Raw genomic sequence first — 14,893 nt, forward strand, 5'->3', positions numbered from 1 at the left:
GTCCATTTAAAAAAAAAACTGAAATTTTCATGAGTTTAACTTGAAAGTCAAAAGATTTAAAAATATTGGAAGTTCAAGTTTCAGCGTTGACAAATTCAGACTCGTTGAAATGTTCGATGGAAACAAATAAAAACACAAGTGTATAAATATGTGTCACTTTAAGACCCTGAGGAGCGCCGAGTAAGGGACTGTGCTGTGAGCGAAGAGAGCATTTACTCTCTTGAGTGTTGGTAGTAATTTGGGAGGAGGCGCTGTAGCCATTTCATCACTTTCAAGAGAGAAACCGGAGATCAGGGTCCCAGACCTAGAGTTAACTGTAACCAGAGATCTGCAAACATTTACACACTCTCTTCCAAGAAGAAACAAGGCAGAGACGGAGAAGAACTTCAAAGACCACATTTATAAATATCAATATATGTAATGACATACATTTAATTATTTACCAGTTCTCCGATCTTGCATGGGGAAAAGAGGTCTATGAGATTATTACTCTGCGGTGCAAAGAAGTTTGCTCGTTTGCCTAACTGGAGGTGAAAAAAAAGGTCTGATCAAGGAAGACCGAATTGTCTGCAGAAGATGGTTTGGAACATTGATTTGAGCAAAGGGTTTGTGTGCGCTGTGGCGCTTTGGTTTGGGTTGATATTGCCTGTGTGCAAGGCTCGGATTTACACAAACCATTGGGCAGTGCGAATAACCGGAGGTCCTGAAGATGCAGACAGAATAGCAGGGAAATATGGTTATAAAAACATGGGGCAGGTAAGTTTGTTCAGTGTTCATAAAGTTCTTTGTTAATGAACTGTGGTGGTGTCATGTAGATTGGATGTAACTATTAATGTAGTGCTATTTTGTAGCTTAAATCAACTTTGTGTGGGCTGGATTTATGGACTCTGGGGATTGCGAAATTGTGTTCATGTAATTTCAATGTGTTGAATTTTGTTTTTAAAGCGATTTACTACTTTTATTGCAAGTCCTCTATCTTGAGAAGCCTGCGTAGCATTTTCCCAATGAAATCGAATAAAATTAAAGACGTTGTCTTCTTGCCGTGGAATGTAATCAGTATATTTAATATTGACGTTTTAATTATTGGGAAATTAATTGATTTTGTTTGCCATTATTTGCTACCAGAGTCGTACTATTAATTAACAGTAAAAAAAAGCCATGCTGAACGTCTTTAACCTCTAACACTATGCGAGATTGTGGATAGCATTTGAATTGTGGAAAATCCAACATTGTGAAAAACCAAGGTGTCCGCGACAACAGGTGTTCACTTTCATATTTATACTGCTGAGATCTAAACGATTTATTTTGGGAGGCGGAGGATATTCACAACTTGAAATATTTTAGCCCTACACACTCACAAAGTAAAGCACATTAAATTGTTTAAAAATCGACATCTTCATAAGACGAGAAGACGAGGAAAATAAGTTTACAAAATGCAAATCTACACCGTTTACTGTATATGCCCATAAAATGTTATTTTAAAATCAGATTATCACTATGTGTTAAAATACATACATTTTCTTTATGTTTGAACGTGTGAAAGAAATCTTAAAATCTATATAAATATATTTAACTTGTGAAATTTAGATTTCAAATGATTTATATGCATTTTGTATTGTGGTCAACAGCCATAAGGTATTTGAACCAAGGGGTTACCATGGCTTTCATCAAATGAATTTCTGATTCCTTTTCACGTCTTTGAATAAGATGTTAGCGGGAAAGAAAACAAAAACGATCTTTGATCTTTGTGGAGAATGAGATAAGATAAAATATGACTGTTTTAAGATATAAACAGATCAAATCATAAATGTACAGATACTTCACATAACTAAATAGGTTATAAATAACACCATAGTTCTTTCTAGATGCATGTTGTTGTAAGAATAGTATTGCCAAGATATGTTGTGTCCTTTGATTTATGCAAAGCAACAAATCTTGTGTGGGTGACATCAGCAGTCTGTAAGATTGCTGCTCTTTTCTGGTACTGAATTGTCATTAGCGACATAGTCCAAAGAGCTTGGTGGGACACTTTAACAGGAACTTGTGTAGAATGCAACTTGATGACCAGAAGTACATAAATATACAGTAACAAGAATAGGAATTAATAGATTAGTGGGTCAAGCTCTCAACGCCCAAGGTAACAGCACCCGAGAGAATACTTGTAAAGGCTGTAAATTAGCTTTTTTCCCCTGATAAATGTTTCCCCAGTCAGTCTACCTTAACTTGATCAGTTGAAAAATACAGAGTACAGTACTGTATTGCAGTCATAGTCTATTTACTTTTATTTGACTACTTGCAGTCGTCATTTTTATGCAAACGTTCAGCAAACATTTCAATAAGAGGTCTCACAAAACTGTTCCCTGTTGTTGTTGCTCTGTAGCTGTCTCTGAATATACCTGTCTATTGTATAGAATTCTTATTTCATCTGAGTAAGGCCACTAGTCAACACCGCTGAAAAATTAATGGCGTTATGTGCCTCAGCAGTGCATGAACAAGTGAAACCCTCTAGCATTACATACGACAAGGCTTCTACTTTGAAGCCTGCAATATGTGTGAAAATCCCTCCATGGAGCTGCAGAGCAAGCCTGAAAGAAAAAGGCATATCCTCAGTGGAAGTGTTGATAAAGTCTTTCAAGGTTCTTCTTCACTCTGCCCCTGGGTCTTCCACCAACTCTGAAATGGTTTTAGGAGGTTGCCACATGTCTTTAGAAAGCATCCCCATCCCACACATGGTCATTTGATTTAGAACAGACAGCCTTCTAGGCAAACCATGCTGGGACAGGGTTTTGTCTCAGTGGAAATATTGGCAGACCTGATTTGGAACAAATGTGGTAAACAGTTGAGTTATTGGGGAAAATTATATCCTACTTTTATTTTTAGTTACCTGTTGAAAACATATTGCTGTGTACAGCCATGCATATAGATTATACTTGATACTACAATTTTTCAAGGATATGAGCATGACAGACTGCTATGAAGAGAAGAAGACTGATGCTGCTTGTGAGCCTGGTTGAATTTATGATTCCTGGTTGAAAAGGAGCACAGTCACACCGTCCTCTTGCACAGAATTCACATTCATCTTATCAATTGCCAATTGTATTCAAAGCGTTTGCTGTATGTGCAAGAATGTAACAATGGTTAGCTGGTTTAATAGTAGAATATCCATTCCTAAAGCTGTCAGTTTAAATCGGTAAAGAGTCTGTGCAATATATATATATACTTCAGGTAACTATTATGAGGCTCTGATGCAAGTTCAAAGAGGGCACACATTGACTGAGACAAAGTGCATTTACTATTAGTCCATGAGAATGATCTGCTTGATAAAATCATGTTAACTGAGTGATGAGCAGCGTAAACCATTTTTATTTTGACTACTAGAGAATGTTGCTAAGAAGGTCAAGGCATAGCCTGAAGTTCTGCTGTATTGCTTTCTTGTACTGTGGAATGCTAGTTGAAAGTCACTTTCATTGACTGGGGTTTGGAAAAGTGACAATAAAGGTCTGTTCTCACCAAGAAGGATTAAAGTTGAATGATTTGCTTAGAAAGCAACAGGGTAATATTGTCAGAAAGGATATGCTTTAGATGAGAATGCAGTGGTTAGGGTATATTGATTATAGCTCACATAAACAGGCCTAAATTGGTGACATGGGGATGATATCGATTTTAACCTGAAATCTGAGTTGGTATTGTATCAGATGTGTGATACACTGTGCCCAACGTGATCATGTATAGTAATTGCTATAGTAATAAATGAGAATTTCTGTTTTCTCATTTGTGGTGCATCGTTTAATCTTAGGTGTATGTTTATATTCATGTATGTATTAGATAACTTGGAAGAGTGTTTTATTTAACTAATTTTCTTATATAGAAACCCTTGCTTTCAGTCCTGATTCCTTGTGCATATGTTCTCTTAAGTAGTCAATACTCTCACAATAATATGATTGTTTAAAATAAAGTGAGATATGGTGCCATTAAATTTTGAGCTTCATTAAGTGTAATAGCAACTTTTTGAGTTCAGTAAGATAACTACGGTAACTACAGAAGAGAGCATATGTACAGTATACTATTAAACGTAAAAACAACTGAAAACTAAATATTTGCTGGGGTTAACAATCCATAGATAAAAGGCATCAGTATATTTTAATTTGAATTAACTTCTTAAAAGTTCTGTGTTTTATAAGAATTAAAATGTTGAGTAGTGAATATATTAGGTCTGATCCTGTACAACACCAAAAAGCTCACTACTTTTAAGATCTCACAAATTGTTTTAATCCATAATGATCCCTAAGTCTTTTAGGCCATTTAAAAAGATTTATTACAGGTTTTATGACATCTTACAATAACTCCGGATTTTCAGATGAAGAACTATTGTGCCTGAACGAATCAGTATAACTTGTTGAGCTCTGACATTTGACTGAAATCTGGATGTCTTTTCTAGTTGTACTTTGACACTTTAGGAAGAGGATTCCTTCATTTACAGCATGTGTCAGCTTGCTGGGGGAAAAAAAAAAGTTTCCAGCAAGGTGATAGCTTAAGTCTTCTCCTTTGACCCCTGCCAAGTGCTATTTACTGTTAACAGGATGACTACAAATCAAATAGCTCACAGTGGGAAAATTAAGCTGGAATGTCTAACTGTTATCACCCTGGAAAAAGCACTGGAAATGTTTAGAAATCTTTCAGCCACTGAGTACTCCAATAGCAGAAAAAAAAGACATAATTTCCTATGCCTCTGATAAATTATTTATTGGAATAAACCCCATCTTGAATATGGAATTAAAAAGCAATCAATATGTTGCATAGAAAGGAGTTGCTGTAGAATAAAACCCTTGGGCTTATTAGATAAAAAGCAGAGCCTCTCTGTCTGAGGATTCCCTTGATCCTATTTGTAAGTGCAGATTCAATGTATCAACCATCGCTGATTAAACTGTGGTAATAAAGTAAAACAGATATACTTCAATAGACCACTTTAATCTGTGGACTACTTCATTTGGGAATCTTTTGCTGCGGTGCAAAAGGGTAGACTTCACTTTGAGCTTCAGAGTTAATTAGCACAGTCCTCAAACAATTGTTGTGGTCAATAATAATAATAATAATAATAATAATAATAATAATAATTTTATTACTATATACCATTTATTGTTATATATAACAGCTTAGTATAGTATTAATAATACTTGGTAATACAAAAATACCAACAGCTCATTTAATGTAATTATTTATTATTAACAGAGAAGATCTACAGCTGCACATATTTTAACAGGGAATATAAAAAATGTAAAATAGGTGTGCTTCTTTAGTGCTCAGTTGTAGTCTTTGTTACTTTGACCTTAATTCCATAAATGGTTGCAGTTGTGTTTTAACTGTTTTACAGGTGGCACACCTGACCATAATTACATTAAATTTATCAGCTCCTTATCTCTGCTGACAGCTAGTTAAGACTTAAGAACCTGCTTGTTGTTAGGGCTAGGCTTATGAATGCTGTACTTCAAAATATATGCTTTTGGTGGCCTGCATTTTAATGTTTGTGACCCCTTGTCAGTTACTTATCGCTGTGGTAATAAAAGTAGCCTGTTAGGTTTGGTTTGTCTGACTCACTGCAGTTTTAGACTATAAGGTTTCCTTGTTTATGAATCCACACTTCTGTTTATATAGTATGTTCTTCTTCAAAATTACAGTTGTGGTGGCTTCATTTATCAAAATTATTGTATAATTAAGTATACTTTAAAAATGTCTGTTTGTGTGCTAATTAAAAGCACTAAATGTTAGGATGCGTCATATGCAATTTGAATAGACTTCAATTACAGCACAAAAATGAAAACCTTATAAGAATATAAGAATGATTACAATAGAGAAAAGGCCATTTAGCTTATTTGGATTTTAGTAGCTGAATGATTTGAAGATCTTAGCCAGCCATGTTTTGACTAAAGCAAAGGTATCAGCTTCTGCAGTATTGCTAGATAACTTGTTCTAAACTCCCACAACCCTCTGTGGGGAAAAAATGCCCCTTGTTCCTATTTTTAAATGCACTTCCCTGTTGTAACACTTATTTACTCTGGAATGAAGTGACTTATCAGCACCCAGAAGACCTGATATAATAAAAGGCGATGTCATAACTTGACAGATTAAAGTCACAAAGTACAGTAAAGGCCACAGTTTAAGTTAGTTTTAGTCTTGTTATTGTCTTGTAATAGGTGTTGGTATAAAAGCGTGACAGTTCAGCCATATGTTTCAGTTAATTGGACAATGATGTGACTTCTCATGTTTCTTGTGCTTGAAAATTGATCAGGGGTTTAAAGTAACATTTGCAATCCCAGGTTTCCGCGGAAAATGAATTAATTATGTGCGCCGAGAGAGATGATATTATGCAAGTCTCCTGCTTTGAAACACACAAAAAATGTACCTCTTTCATTCTTTGCAGATTGGCGATTTAAAGGACTATTACCACTTTTACCATAGCCGAACAATAAAAAGGTCAACACTCTCAAGCAGAGGAAGGCATAACTTTATTTCGATGGAACCGAAGGTAAGAACATCCAGCTTGCATCCCATGTCATGTTATTGAGAAGGATCTACATTTTTAATTTGTAATACTAAACTGTCTGATGCATGGATCCATACTTAATGAGAGCTATTGATGCCTGTTCCTTTTGTGTCCTAGTTAAAGCTTTTTTATAAGGTAGGGGACAACACACCACAGTAAACATGCAGAGGCTGGTTCATCATAATTACGATCTTTATTTTATCAAGCATGGATGATGGTGCATCATCTCAAGGCACTTTTCAATACAAACAAAAGCCCAAACTTTAGAATTGCATAAAACACGTTTTAGTACAATAAGTTAGACTACTAAAGAAAGTTTTGAGAAGGGATTTGAAAGTGTTGCCTCACTTACAAGGTCTCATATGGGCTGCAGGATCATTCCACAGCTTCGGAGCAACCGAGCAGAAAGCATGGCCTCCCTGTGAGTTGAGAGCCAAACGACTTACAGGTGCATAGGGAGATAAGAGTTGGCGGATGTGGTCAGGAACCAAACCATTCAAGCTCTTGAATTTTATTCTGAAATCCACAGGGAGTCAGCGCAACACTGCTTACACAGGAGAGAGACGAGAACGTTTTTTAGTGTTAGTTCTGAGTTTTACACATATGGCAAGTTGTTAAAAAACTAGATACACTAGCAAGCACTGCATGACAATAATAAATCCTTTTAGGTTCTTTGTATAAGATTGGGAGAGATGACTGGATATGAGTATCTAGTAACAAGTAACAGAAAAACATCTCCACAACATTGCGAATATGAGCTTCAAATGCAAGGCACAGATCAAAGATTAAACCAAGATTTCTCCCTTGAGTACTTGGACTGATTCCAACACCATCAATAGTCAAACTAAAGCTGACACAGTTGTTGAATTGGTAAGGAGACCAACCATTTTAATGTCCCTGCGACAGAATTGCTTGATTAATGCCACAATATACACTTTCATCTAATTGATGAGGTTTCCATTTCCATTTATACCAGTAGTCCTCATTATCTATTCAAAAATTACTGTACTAGCTTGCAAAGTAATAAGCTATCTTGAATATAATAATAGTATCCTAAAACTCTCTGACTCTCTGTGGTCATTAAAAATCCCAGGGCGTTTCTCGAAAAGAGTAGGGGTGTAACCCCGGCGTCCTGGCCAAATTTCCCATTGGCCCTTCCAATCATGGTCTCCTAATAATCCCCATCAATGAATTGTCTTCATTACTCTATTCTCATCCCCACTGATAACTGATGTGTGGTGTGCGTTCTGGCGCACTATGGCTGCCGTCGCATCATCCAGGTGGATGCTGCACATTGGTGGTGGTGGAGGGGAGTCCCCATTACCTGTAAAGCGCTTTGAGTGGAGTGTCCAGAAAAAGTGCTATATAAGTGTAAGCAATTATTAATTATTAGTATTAAAAAAGATGTTGTTGAGTTCAAATTTAACTAGAACTTGGATTCATCAAAGATGTAGGCTACCCATGCTGAGAAAGAGCTCTGTGTTTGAAATGTGTTATTTGCTGTTTTCTGTATGCATCAAGCCATGATTGTGTTCTTTTTGCTCTTGGGGTGCTGCTTATTATTGTTCACTCATTGAAGCAAGAAGTGCCTTTTTCACTTTGAAAATTAAGAAGCAATGAAGGGACATGGTATTTATGTGACCCAACGATTCAGCTGTGATCCATTAATAACATAGCTCTCGAGGGTCCCAAACCCTAGAACATGAGATTTTACATCGGAAATTGTGATTGCATATTATTTGTATTGATAGTTTCTTTTATTCACATGCAATATAACACATTGGTTACTTAATAGAATTGCAAGTCTCTACAACAGTTTGTAAGTCTTACCTTCATTACTTCATTACAACCTAGATTTGATGCAAAACTGTGAGATTTTCAGACCAAGTCGTAAGACCATGAGCTTCACCCCCAATGCGTGAGACTTGAGTACAAGTCTCAGTCTACCATTATGCACTATTGCAGCTGGAAAATGACCTTGCTGTGTGTTACTACAGAACACTGTTTCAATATGGATTGTATTTTCCTATACAATTTTAAATGCATAGTATATTTTATTTGATCAGACTTTGCTTAGCAATGGGAATCATACCTTTGCCTGTTTTGATGAAAGTTAAAATAATCTTATGATCTCCTTGACGGAAAAAAAAGGTATTTTGGTGTATGGCTGTGAGAGTCAATAGTCTGTATAGCCTATGCTGCAGAGGTTGTAGGGTGCTGAATGCATACTACTGTGTAGAGAAGTTGGTGCCAGCTGTACCAAAAGGTTAGCCTTTCATGTTTTTTTACAAAGGGAAGTAAAGAAAAATAATGGAGAAAGAACAAATTCTTACCCTAATGAATGTCAGCATAATCACACAACACCTGGCAGCAGTATACAATCACAGATATTAACACTTAGTCAATTAAGTTTTGAAGCTGTATTGATGGTGTGATATTATTCACTTACACATTACATACCCGTATCTATAAATCAGTCTGTCAACCGGTTTTATTTCCTTTTATTCTTTGTTCCCAAGTCACCCTTAAATGTATTGTATATGATTACTCTGCCCATAAGTGAAACCTTTAAGTGTTATACATACAGTCCTGTGCTCATTTACCACATCCTTTTCCCCCTGCTATCCCTAATTACCTGATAGCTAAGTAAATCAGAATTGCGATGACTCATATTTTTGTGACACACCCAGGAAATCATACAGCAGTGTGGCAGACATGTTCTGTAACCTTACAGGAATACCATGCTGAGGTTTCGGCAGCAGTTTTTTTTTATAGTGAAACAAAAACAGATGTTTGTTAGAAGTAGGAAACATGCCTTATGTAGATGATACATAATTTTTACACTGGAACAAAGGATTTGTTATGCACTTTCTTTTGTTCCTCCATATTAGATTCATGGTGATTCTGTGTGTTTGTAGAATAGAAGTTCTTTTTTTACTTGACCTGTTCAGCGCTTTTTGCAGTTATCAAAACCTTTGTTATTGTTTCTGTACTGATTACTTATTTATGGCTAAACATTTTGTAAATAACTATTTAATAATCCTAAATCTTTAGTTACTGCTGCAAATAGATGTTAATGTAATTGTTCTTTCCAAGTGAAATAGCCTGGTTGTGTTCAACTATAGGTCCCTCCTAGGTAGATGTTGCCACTCAGTATAACACGATGATATTTTAATTTTTCTTTTAATCATAAAAAAGTTTTCTGTTATGCTTTTGCCTTGGGTAACGATCAATGTATATCCATGATGGAAAAGTAAATAATGGAGTTGTCTGATTTTTTTTAATTGGTCCTTTTTGATAAAATATGATTAGACTTAATGGTATTAGTCAACTAAATACTTCACATTCAGGTTTGTAATTTCGTGGTGTGGTCTTTGTAATATCGTATTATTTCAAAGGTAGAATTCATTAATATAGACATTAATGTATAATATAATGAGTACTGTGTTCTGCTTTATCTTTTAACTCTTCAAGATATGACCAGGAATACTTGCTTTTATTAATTTGACTGAATCATGTGTTTTAAAGGAATTCTATTAATGTATTTTGGGAGTGAATTGAATAGTGGTGAAAACATTAGTCATACCCTCATACTCTAGATTTTTCTTCTTTTTAGCACACAAATCTGATGGTGGTAATAGGTAGTAATAGCTAAAAGGCATTTTTTCGTGTCCTTGTTAAAAGGTCTGTTCGTAAAGGGCAAATAAATGCATACTAGTGTTGTGGTAAGTCTGCTGAGTGCTTGCCATTTTGTGGTTTGTCTTGGCTTGCATGTTTTCTGGAAAGTCTGCAGACCACGCTCTCAGGAAAACCCATTGGTGGTTGGAAAATAGAACATTCCTTACCATTTAATGTAAAAAAGCCATAGTAATGATTAGCCATGTTGAAACCTCTCCAGCAAGGTTAATTTAGTATGTAGTTCCTTATATAGTATACTATAGTACATAGTTTAAAAATGTGAACTGTCCTTGTTGTTGTTAGGATGCGTTGTGTTGTTACACTTGCACACTAGTTATACTTACACAATTCTCTGTTAAATTCAGACTGTTTTATACTGCCAGACTAAGGTTATATCCGTACTGGAATAATATACATGCATGCATGGAGCTGCTATCAGTCAAGTATTTCTGTCCCTGTCGGCAATACTGCTGGAATATATGGGCTGTGTCAGAAACCTTCAAATGAGCTGGCACTGTCACAGAGAAGCTGACTGCTTGCTAGGATTTGATACACATGAACCACTGTTACCTGGCATTATATACACTACACATGCCTGGACAGGACAGCTGAGCCCTTTCCTCCTCATTTACATCATCCTGCATTTCTTGTGCAGTCCTGTGACAAAACAAGAGCACGTTGTGTTTAACTGCATTTACCTACTTGATGATTTGCTTTGGTTTTACCCCAAATCATGGTTTACATGGTTTCCTACATGGCTAATATCTTTGACGCATGAAGCAAACCCTGTGTATAATTTAACATATAAATGGAGTGTAGTCCAGTCTCTCAAAAACTTTTTTTTTGCATGAAGAATTCATTCTCAATTTATAGCTATTGTGACACACTGCTCCACTGCTCTGGTTCACTCAAGCATGCATATATTAAGCGCTTTTGATTGTGAAAGGAAATATCAAAATAATATTAAATGACAAATAAAAAAACCTCTCTACATGTGAGCAAACAGAATAAAGAGTGGGTTTAACAAGAAATGCTAAATCAACCATAAATCTCTCATACCCTTTTGCAGACTGGCAGCTAGAATTGAACAGGTGTTTTACTTGAAATGTTGTGAAATGGCAGTCTCTTATTCCCCTCACCAAAACAGCAACAGCATTTTGACTCCTCACAGCAAGTGAGTGACCAAGCTGAGAATCTTTAAGAAATTCATGTTTTTTTCAAACATTAACCAGTTATCATAGAGCACAGATAAATGGTAAATGCTCAGACTGCAGTGATGTAATTACTGGAGTATCATAGAGATCTGATCAGTACTACTGAGCAGTACTGCTCTTCTTAATCAGTAATCTAGATTCTGGTATATTTAGTAAAATGCTGAAAGTTGCGGATGGATTCCAAAATAGGAGGGTTAGCAAACACTACAGAATCAGCATACTAATTTCAAAAAGATAAAATTAAAGTCTGGCCAAACATCTGGCATTAATGTAGACCAGTGCAGAAGATTGTATGTAAGTAACAAAAACATATTAAATACAAAATGAAAAACATTGCACTTGAAGAGGCTACTTATAAATTGTCAACAAATGCCAGGCCTTTTCATATTCTTCTAGGAAATGTGGAGAAGTGATAAAAATGTAAATAAAGTCTTAAGGTATGTAGTTAAAAGCATAAATTCACATCAGGGTATGTTATGCTAAAATTGTAAATCATTATTTAAAATATTGTTTTCAATTTAGGTCGTTATGTTACAGAAAAGTTATTGCTGCTGTGTTATCAGTCCAGACAAGATCAACCAGATACTTTACCATGCTTAAACCAATATACTGTATTGACTCAACCTTTTCAGTCTTGAATAGAGGAGGTTATGAAGGGACCTGATCCATCCATTTTCTAACTGCTTTGTCCAATTCAGTGTCGCCAGGAAGCCAGAGTCAACCCTGGCAAGCCATTTCACAGCACATACAGAAACACACACTCACCCCAAGCCCAGTTTTCCCAGAACCCAATTAACGTACCTGTATGGTTCTGGACAATGGCAGAAAACAGGAGCATCCAGTGGAAACCCACACAAACATGGGGAGAGCTTACAGGCTCCAGGCAGGATCCCAGTGGTGCAAGCCAGCAAAGCTAAACGCTGTGCCACCATGCCACACAGACACCTGATTCAAGTATTGACAAAGTCAACCCAGCAGACGTCTTCCAAACCAGCAGTAAATCATGCACCAGAACACCCAAGTGAAAGCTGTGTGGCAGTGCATTTGGACGCCAAGAACAGGAGGCACATATTTACACGAAGGCTTGTGGGACTGTGGAAAAAGTCACAGCCGTGTTTTCAATTATGATACCCTGGCTTCTTTGAAGAAACAGCTGGCCAAGATCCTTGAATCAATTAATTTTTAACTACCAAACAAGCTACGTGGGCTTACCTTTAATATTCAAAATTGTCAGAAATGACCACTTCCGGTTCCTCTCTCAGAGATCTGCTGGTCCTCTTTGTCACTGCACACACTTTCTGTGTGCAAATGTATTGAGAGCAGGGTTTATATCTTCAAAACTTTCTTGTACCTTTTGAAAGTATTATTTTATTAGCTTCAATAGCTTAATTTCTAAATTTCTCCTGAACTCTGAACTCCTGAAGTTAACATTTTCTTTTCAAACATAAAGTAAAAAAAAATCAGGTTCTGATTACCACGTAGGAGTTACATAGAAGAAATACACATTTTAATATTGTTAAGTATAATTGTAAGCAGAATAAACGATCCAATCAAAATGTTTATTTTTAGTAAATTGTGAAATGTAACTTAAATGGATACATTTTGTGAAGGATTTTGTTTTCCATCCTGTTTTTATTGATTCTGATTAAAAGTTAAAATGCATGAAATGTGAATAACATATTTGCTGTTTTTTGTAATAAATATATCACTCAGTATTGTACCTTCAAATATATAAATATAAATATTTTATAAAAAGAAATAATAACTTGGCCAAATGGCCATGCTGTTAATGGTGCTTCAGGTATTTTGTATAAGGAGGACAGAGTTTATGTAACTCTTAAATCTAACAAAAAAAACCCCATCGGTCTTCACCTTATTTTTTTAGGTTTGGTTTTCCATTTTTACTTAAATGTTGTCATGAACTGATTGCCGTGATGTTTTCTGTATTCAAAAGATAGAATCTTTATTTTTATATAATAATAATAATAAACTATTTTATATAGCGCCTTTAAAGGTGGCTTCTCAAAGCGCTTTACAGGATGACAATAACAATAAATAAGAAGAGTATAACAATAAATAAAGGAGAATACACAAGATAAGACACAATTACAATATATAGGGGAGACCGTGGATGGTGATACTAAGAAGAGCAGAGGGGTGAAGAATGGAACCAGTTAAGTAAAGGCTTTTCTGAAGAAGAGGGTTTTGAGTCTGGATTTGAAGGAGTTTAGAGAGGGTGACTCTCTGAAAAATATGTCAGTGGTGCAGCCTAAAGCTAGGCATTTTTTAAATACAGTAGGTAACGTTCTGTTAAATTGAACTCTCCTGTTTGTTTTTTTAAAATGTCTGTAACAGAGTTATTTATAACACATATGGAGCATATTTCACTTCCTTAAGATGTGCTGACGAAAATGTTGACTTTTATAATGATGATACATTTAGGATTTTCATGTCCATGAATCTTGATTTACTCTTTAGTACAGTTTCTTTCAACAAATACCAGACTTGTCATGAGAAACCAGGAAAGCAGTACTGTGAAGGATATAAAGCGTTCCACAAGGCAGAGGTCTACCACACTAGCCTTGGTCCACCACATCAGTCTCAACTATCTGCATAGTGCAGAATGGTTATAGCTCACTTATCTGCATGAGAGTGATCTGCTTACTTGGAGTCTGTTCAGAGGTAAGTTTGTTAGCTGAGAGATTAAATACAGTAGCTATATTCTCAGAGCCTGATAGCACCTCAGGTGACAGCAGAGAGAGTAGTGGATTGTTTAATCTGTTGATGAATGCTGTTTTCCCTTATCATACTTAATGGGAGACGGTATATGGACGAGCACAACATTGACTGTTGTTGTTCACAGCAACTGATGGGGCAGCAGAAGTGTGATGCTCTGGAAAGGAAACTTCTTTAACACAACAGTTTCCTTTTTTTGTATTTGATTACTGTTTCATATTCTAAAAAGTTTCGTACAAATTTAAGAAAAACAAAACAACAATTTTGAGATCCTGCCATGGCAAGCATTTTTGCCTAATGTGAGTCCAGTGGACCCAGTTCACCTGTGTCATCAATAGGAGACAACTTGCTATTACTGTGATGAGAAGGGCTCATGGAAGTAATACTTTAAACTGTAATGTTTTGCAGTAATGTTTCGAGTTAATTCAAATGACTTTATTCATCCCCCAAGTGGGCAATTTAAGTTGATATGTGTTACGCTTGAAATGAATGGATTGTGCCCTTCTATTATAAAAAGGGTCACATACAAAAGTCAACAGAATGTTTAGTCCCTAATGAAACTTCTAATTCTTCTTATATTTTAAAAATGTACATGCATTAAATCACTATTTGGCATTTTGCGTAATATTGTGCCTGCGCTGTAATCAGACTTGTTTGCTCTATTTATTATCACGTACAGAAGATTGTCTGCCACCAGTAGATTTTTATCAAACTTGAAGTTTTT

The 14,893-nt window shown here is 35.8% G+C and overlaps 1 protein-coding gene across 2 annotated transcripts in view; it reads left to right on the top strand.

The window, feature by feature from the left end:
• The first annotated feature begins 223 nt into the window (after positions 1–223).
• pcsk5b (proprotein convertase subtilisin/kexin type 5b) overlaps positions 224–14,893 on the top strand; it is a 145,347-nt gene continuing 130,677 nt past the window's right edge. The window contains exons 1-2 of one of the 2 annotated variants that reach the window (XM_088630139.1): positions 224–756; positions 6,419–6,523. In XM_088630139.1, coding sequence (XP_088486265.1) covers positions 577–756; positions 6,419–6,523 — 285 coding nt within the window. In that variant the 5' untranslated portion in view covers positions 224–576. The remainder of the gene's footprint in view (positions 757–6,418; positions 6,524–14,893) is intronic. The other variant, XM_088630140.1, reaches the window with a different exon arrangement.

Source organism: Lepisosteus platostomus, chromosome 4 (genome assembly GCF_059453375.1).
Source record: "Lepisosteus platostomus isolate fLepPlt1 chromosome 4, fLepPlt1.hap1, whole genome shotgun sequence".
NCBI lineage: Eukaryota > Metazoa > Chordata > Actinopteri > Semionotiformes > Lepisosteidae > Lepisosteus > Lepisosteus platostomus.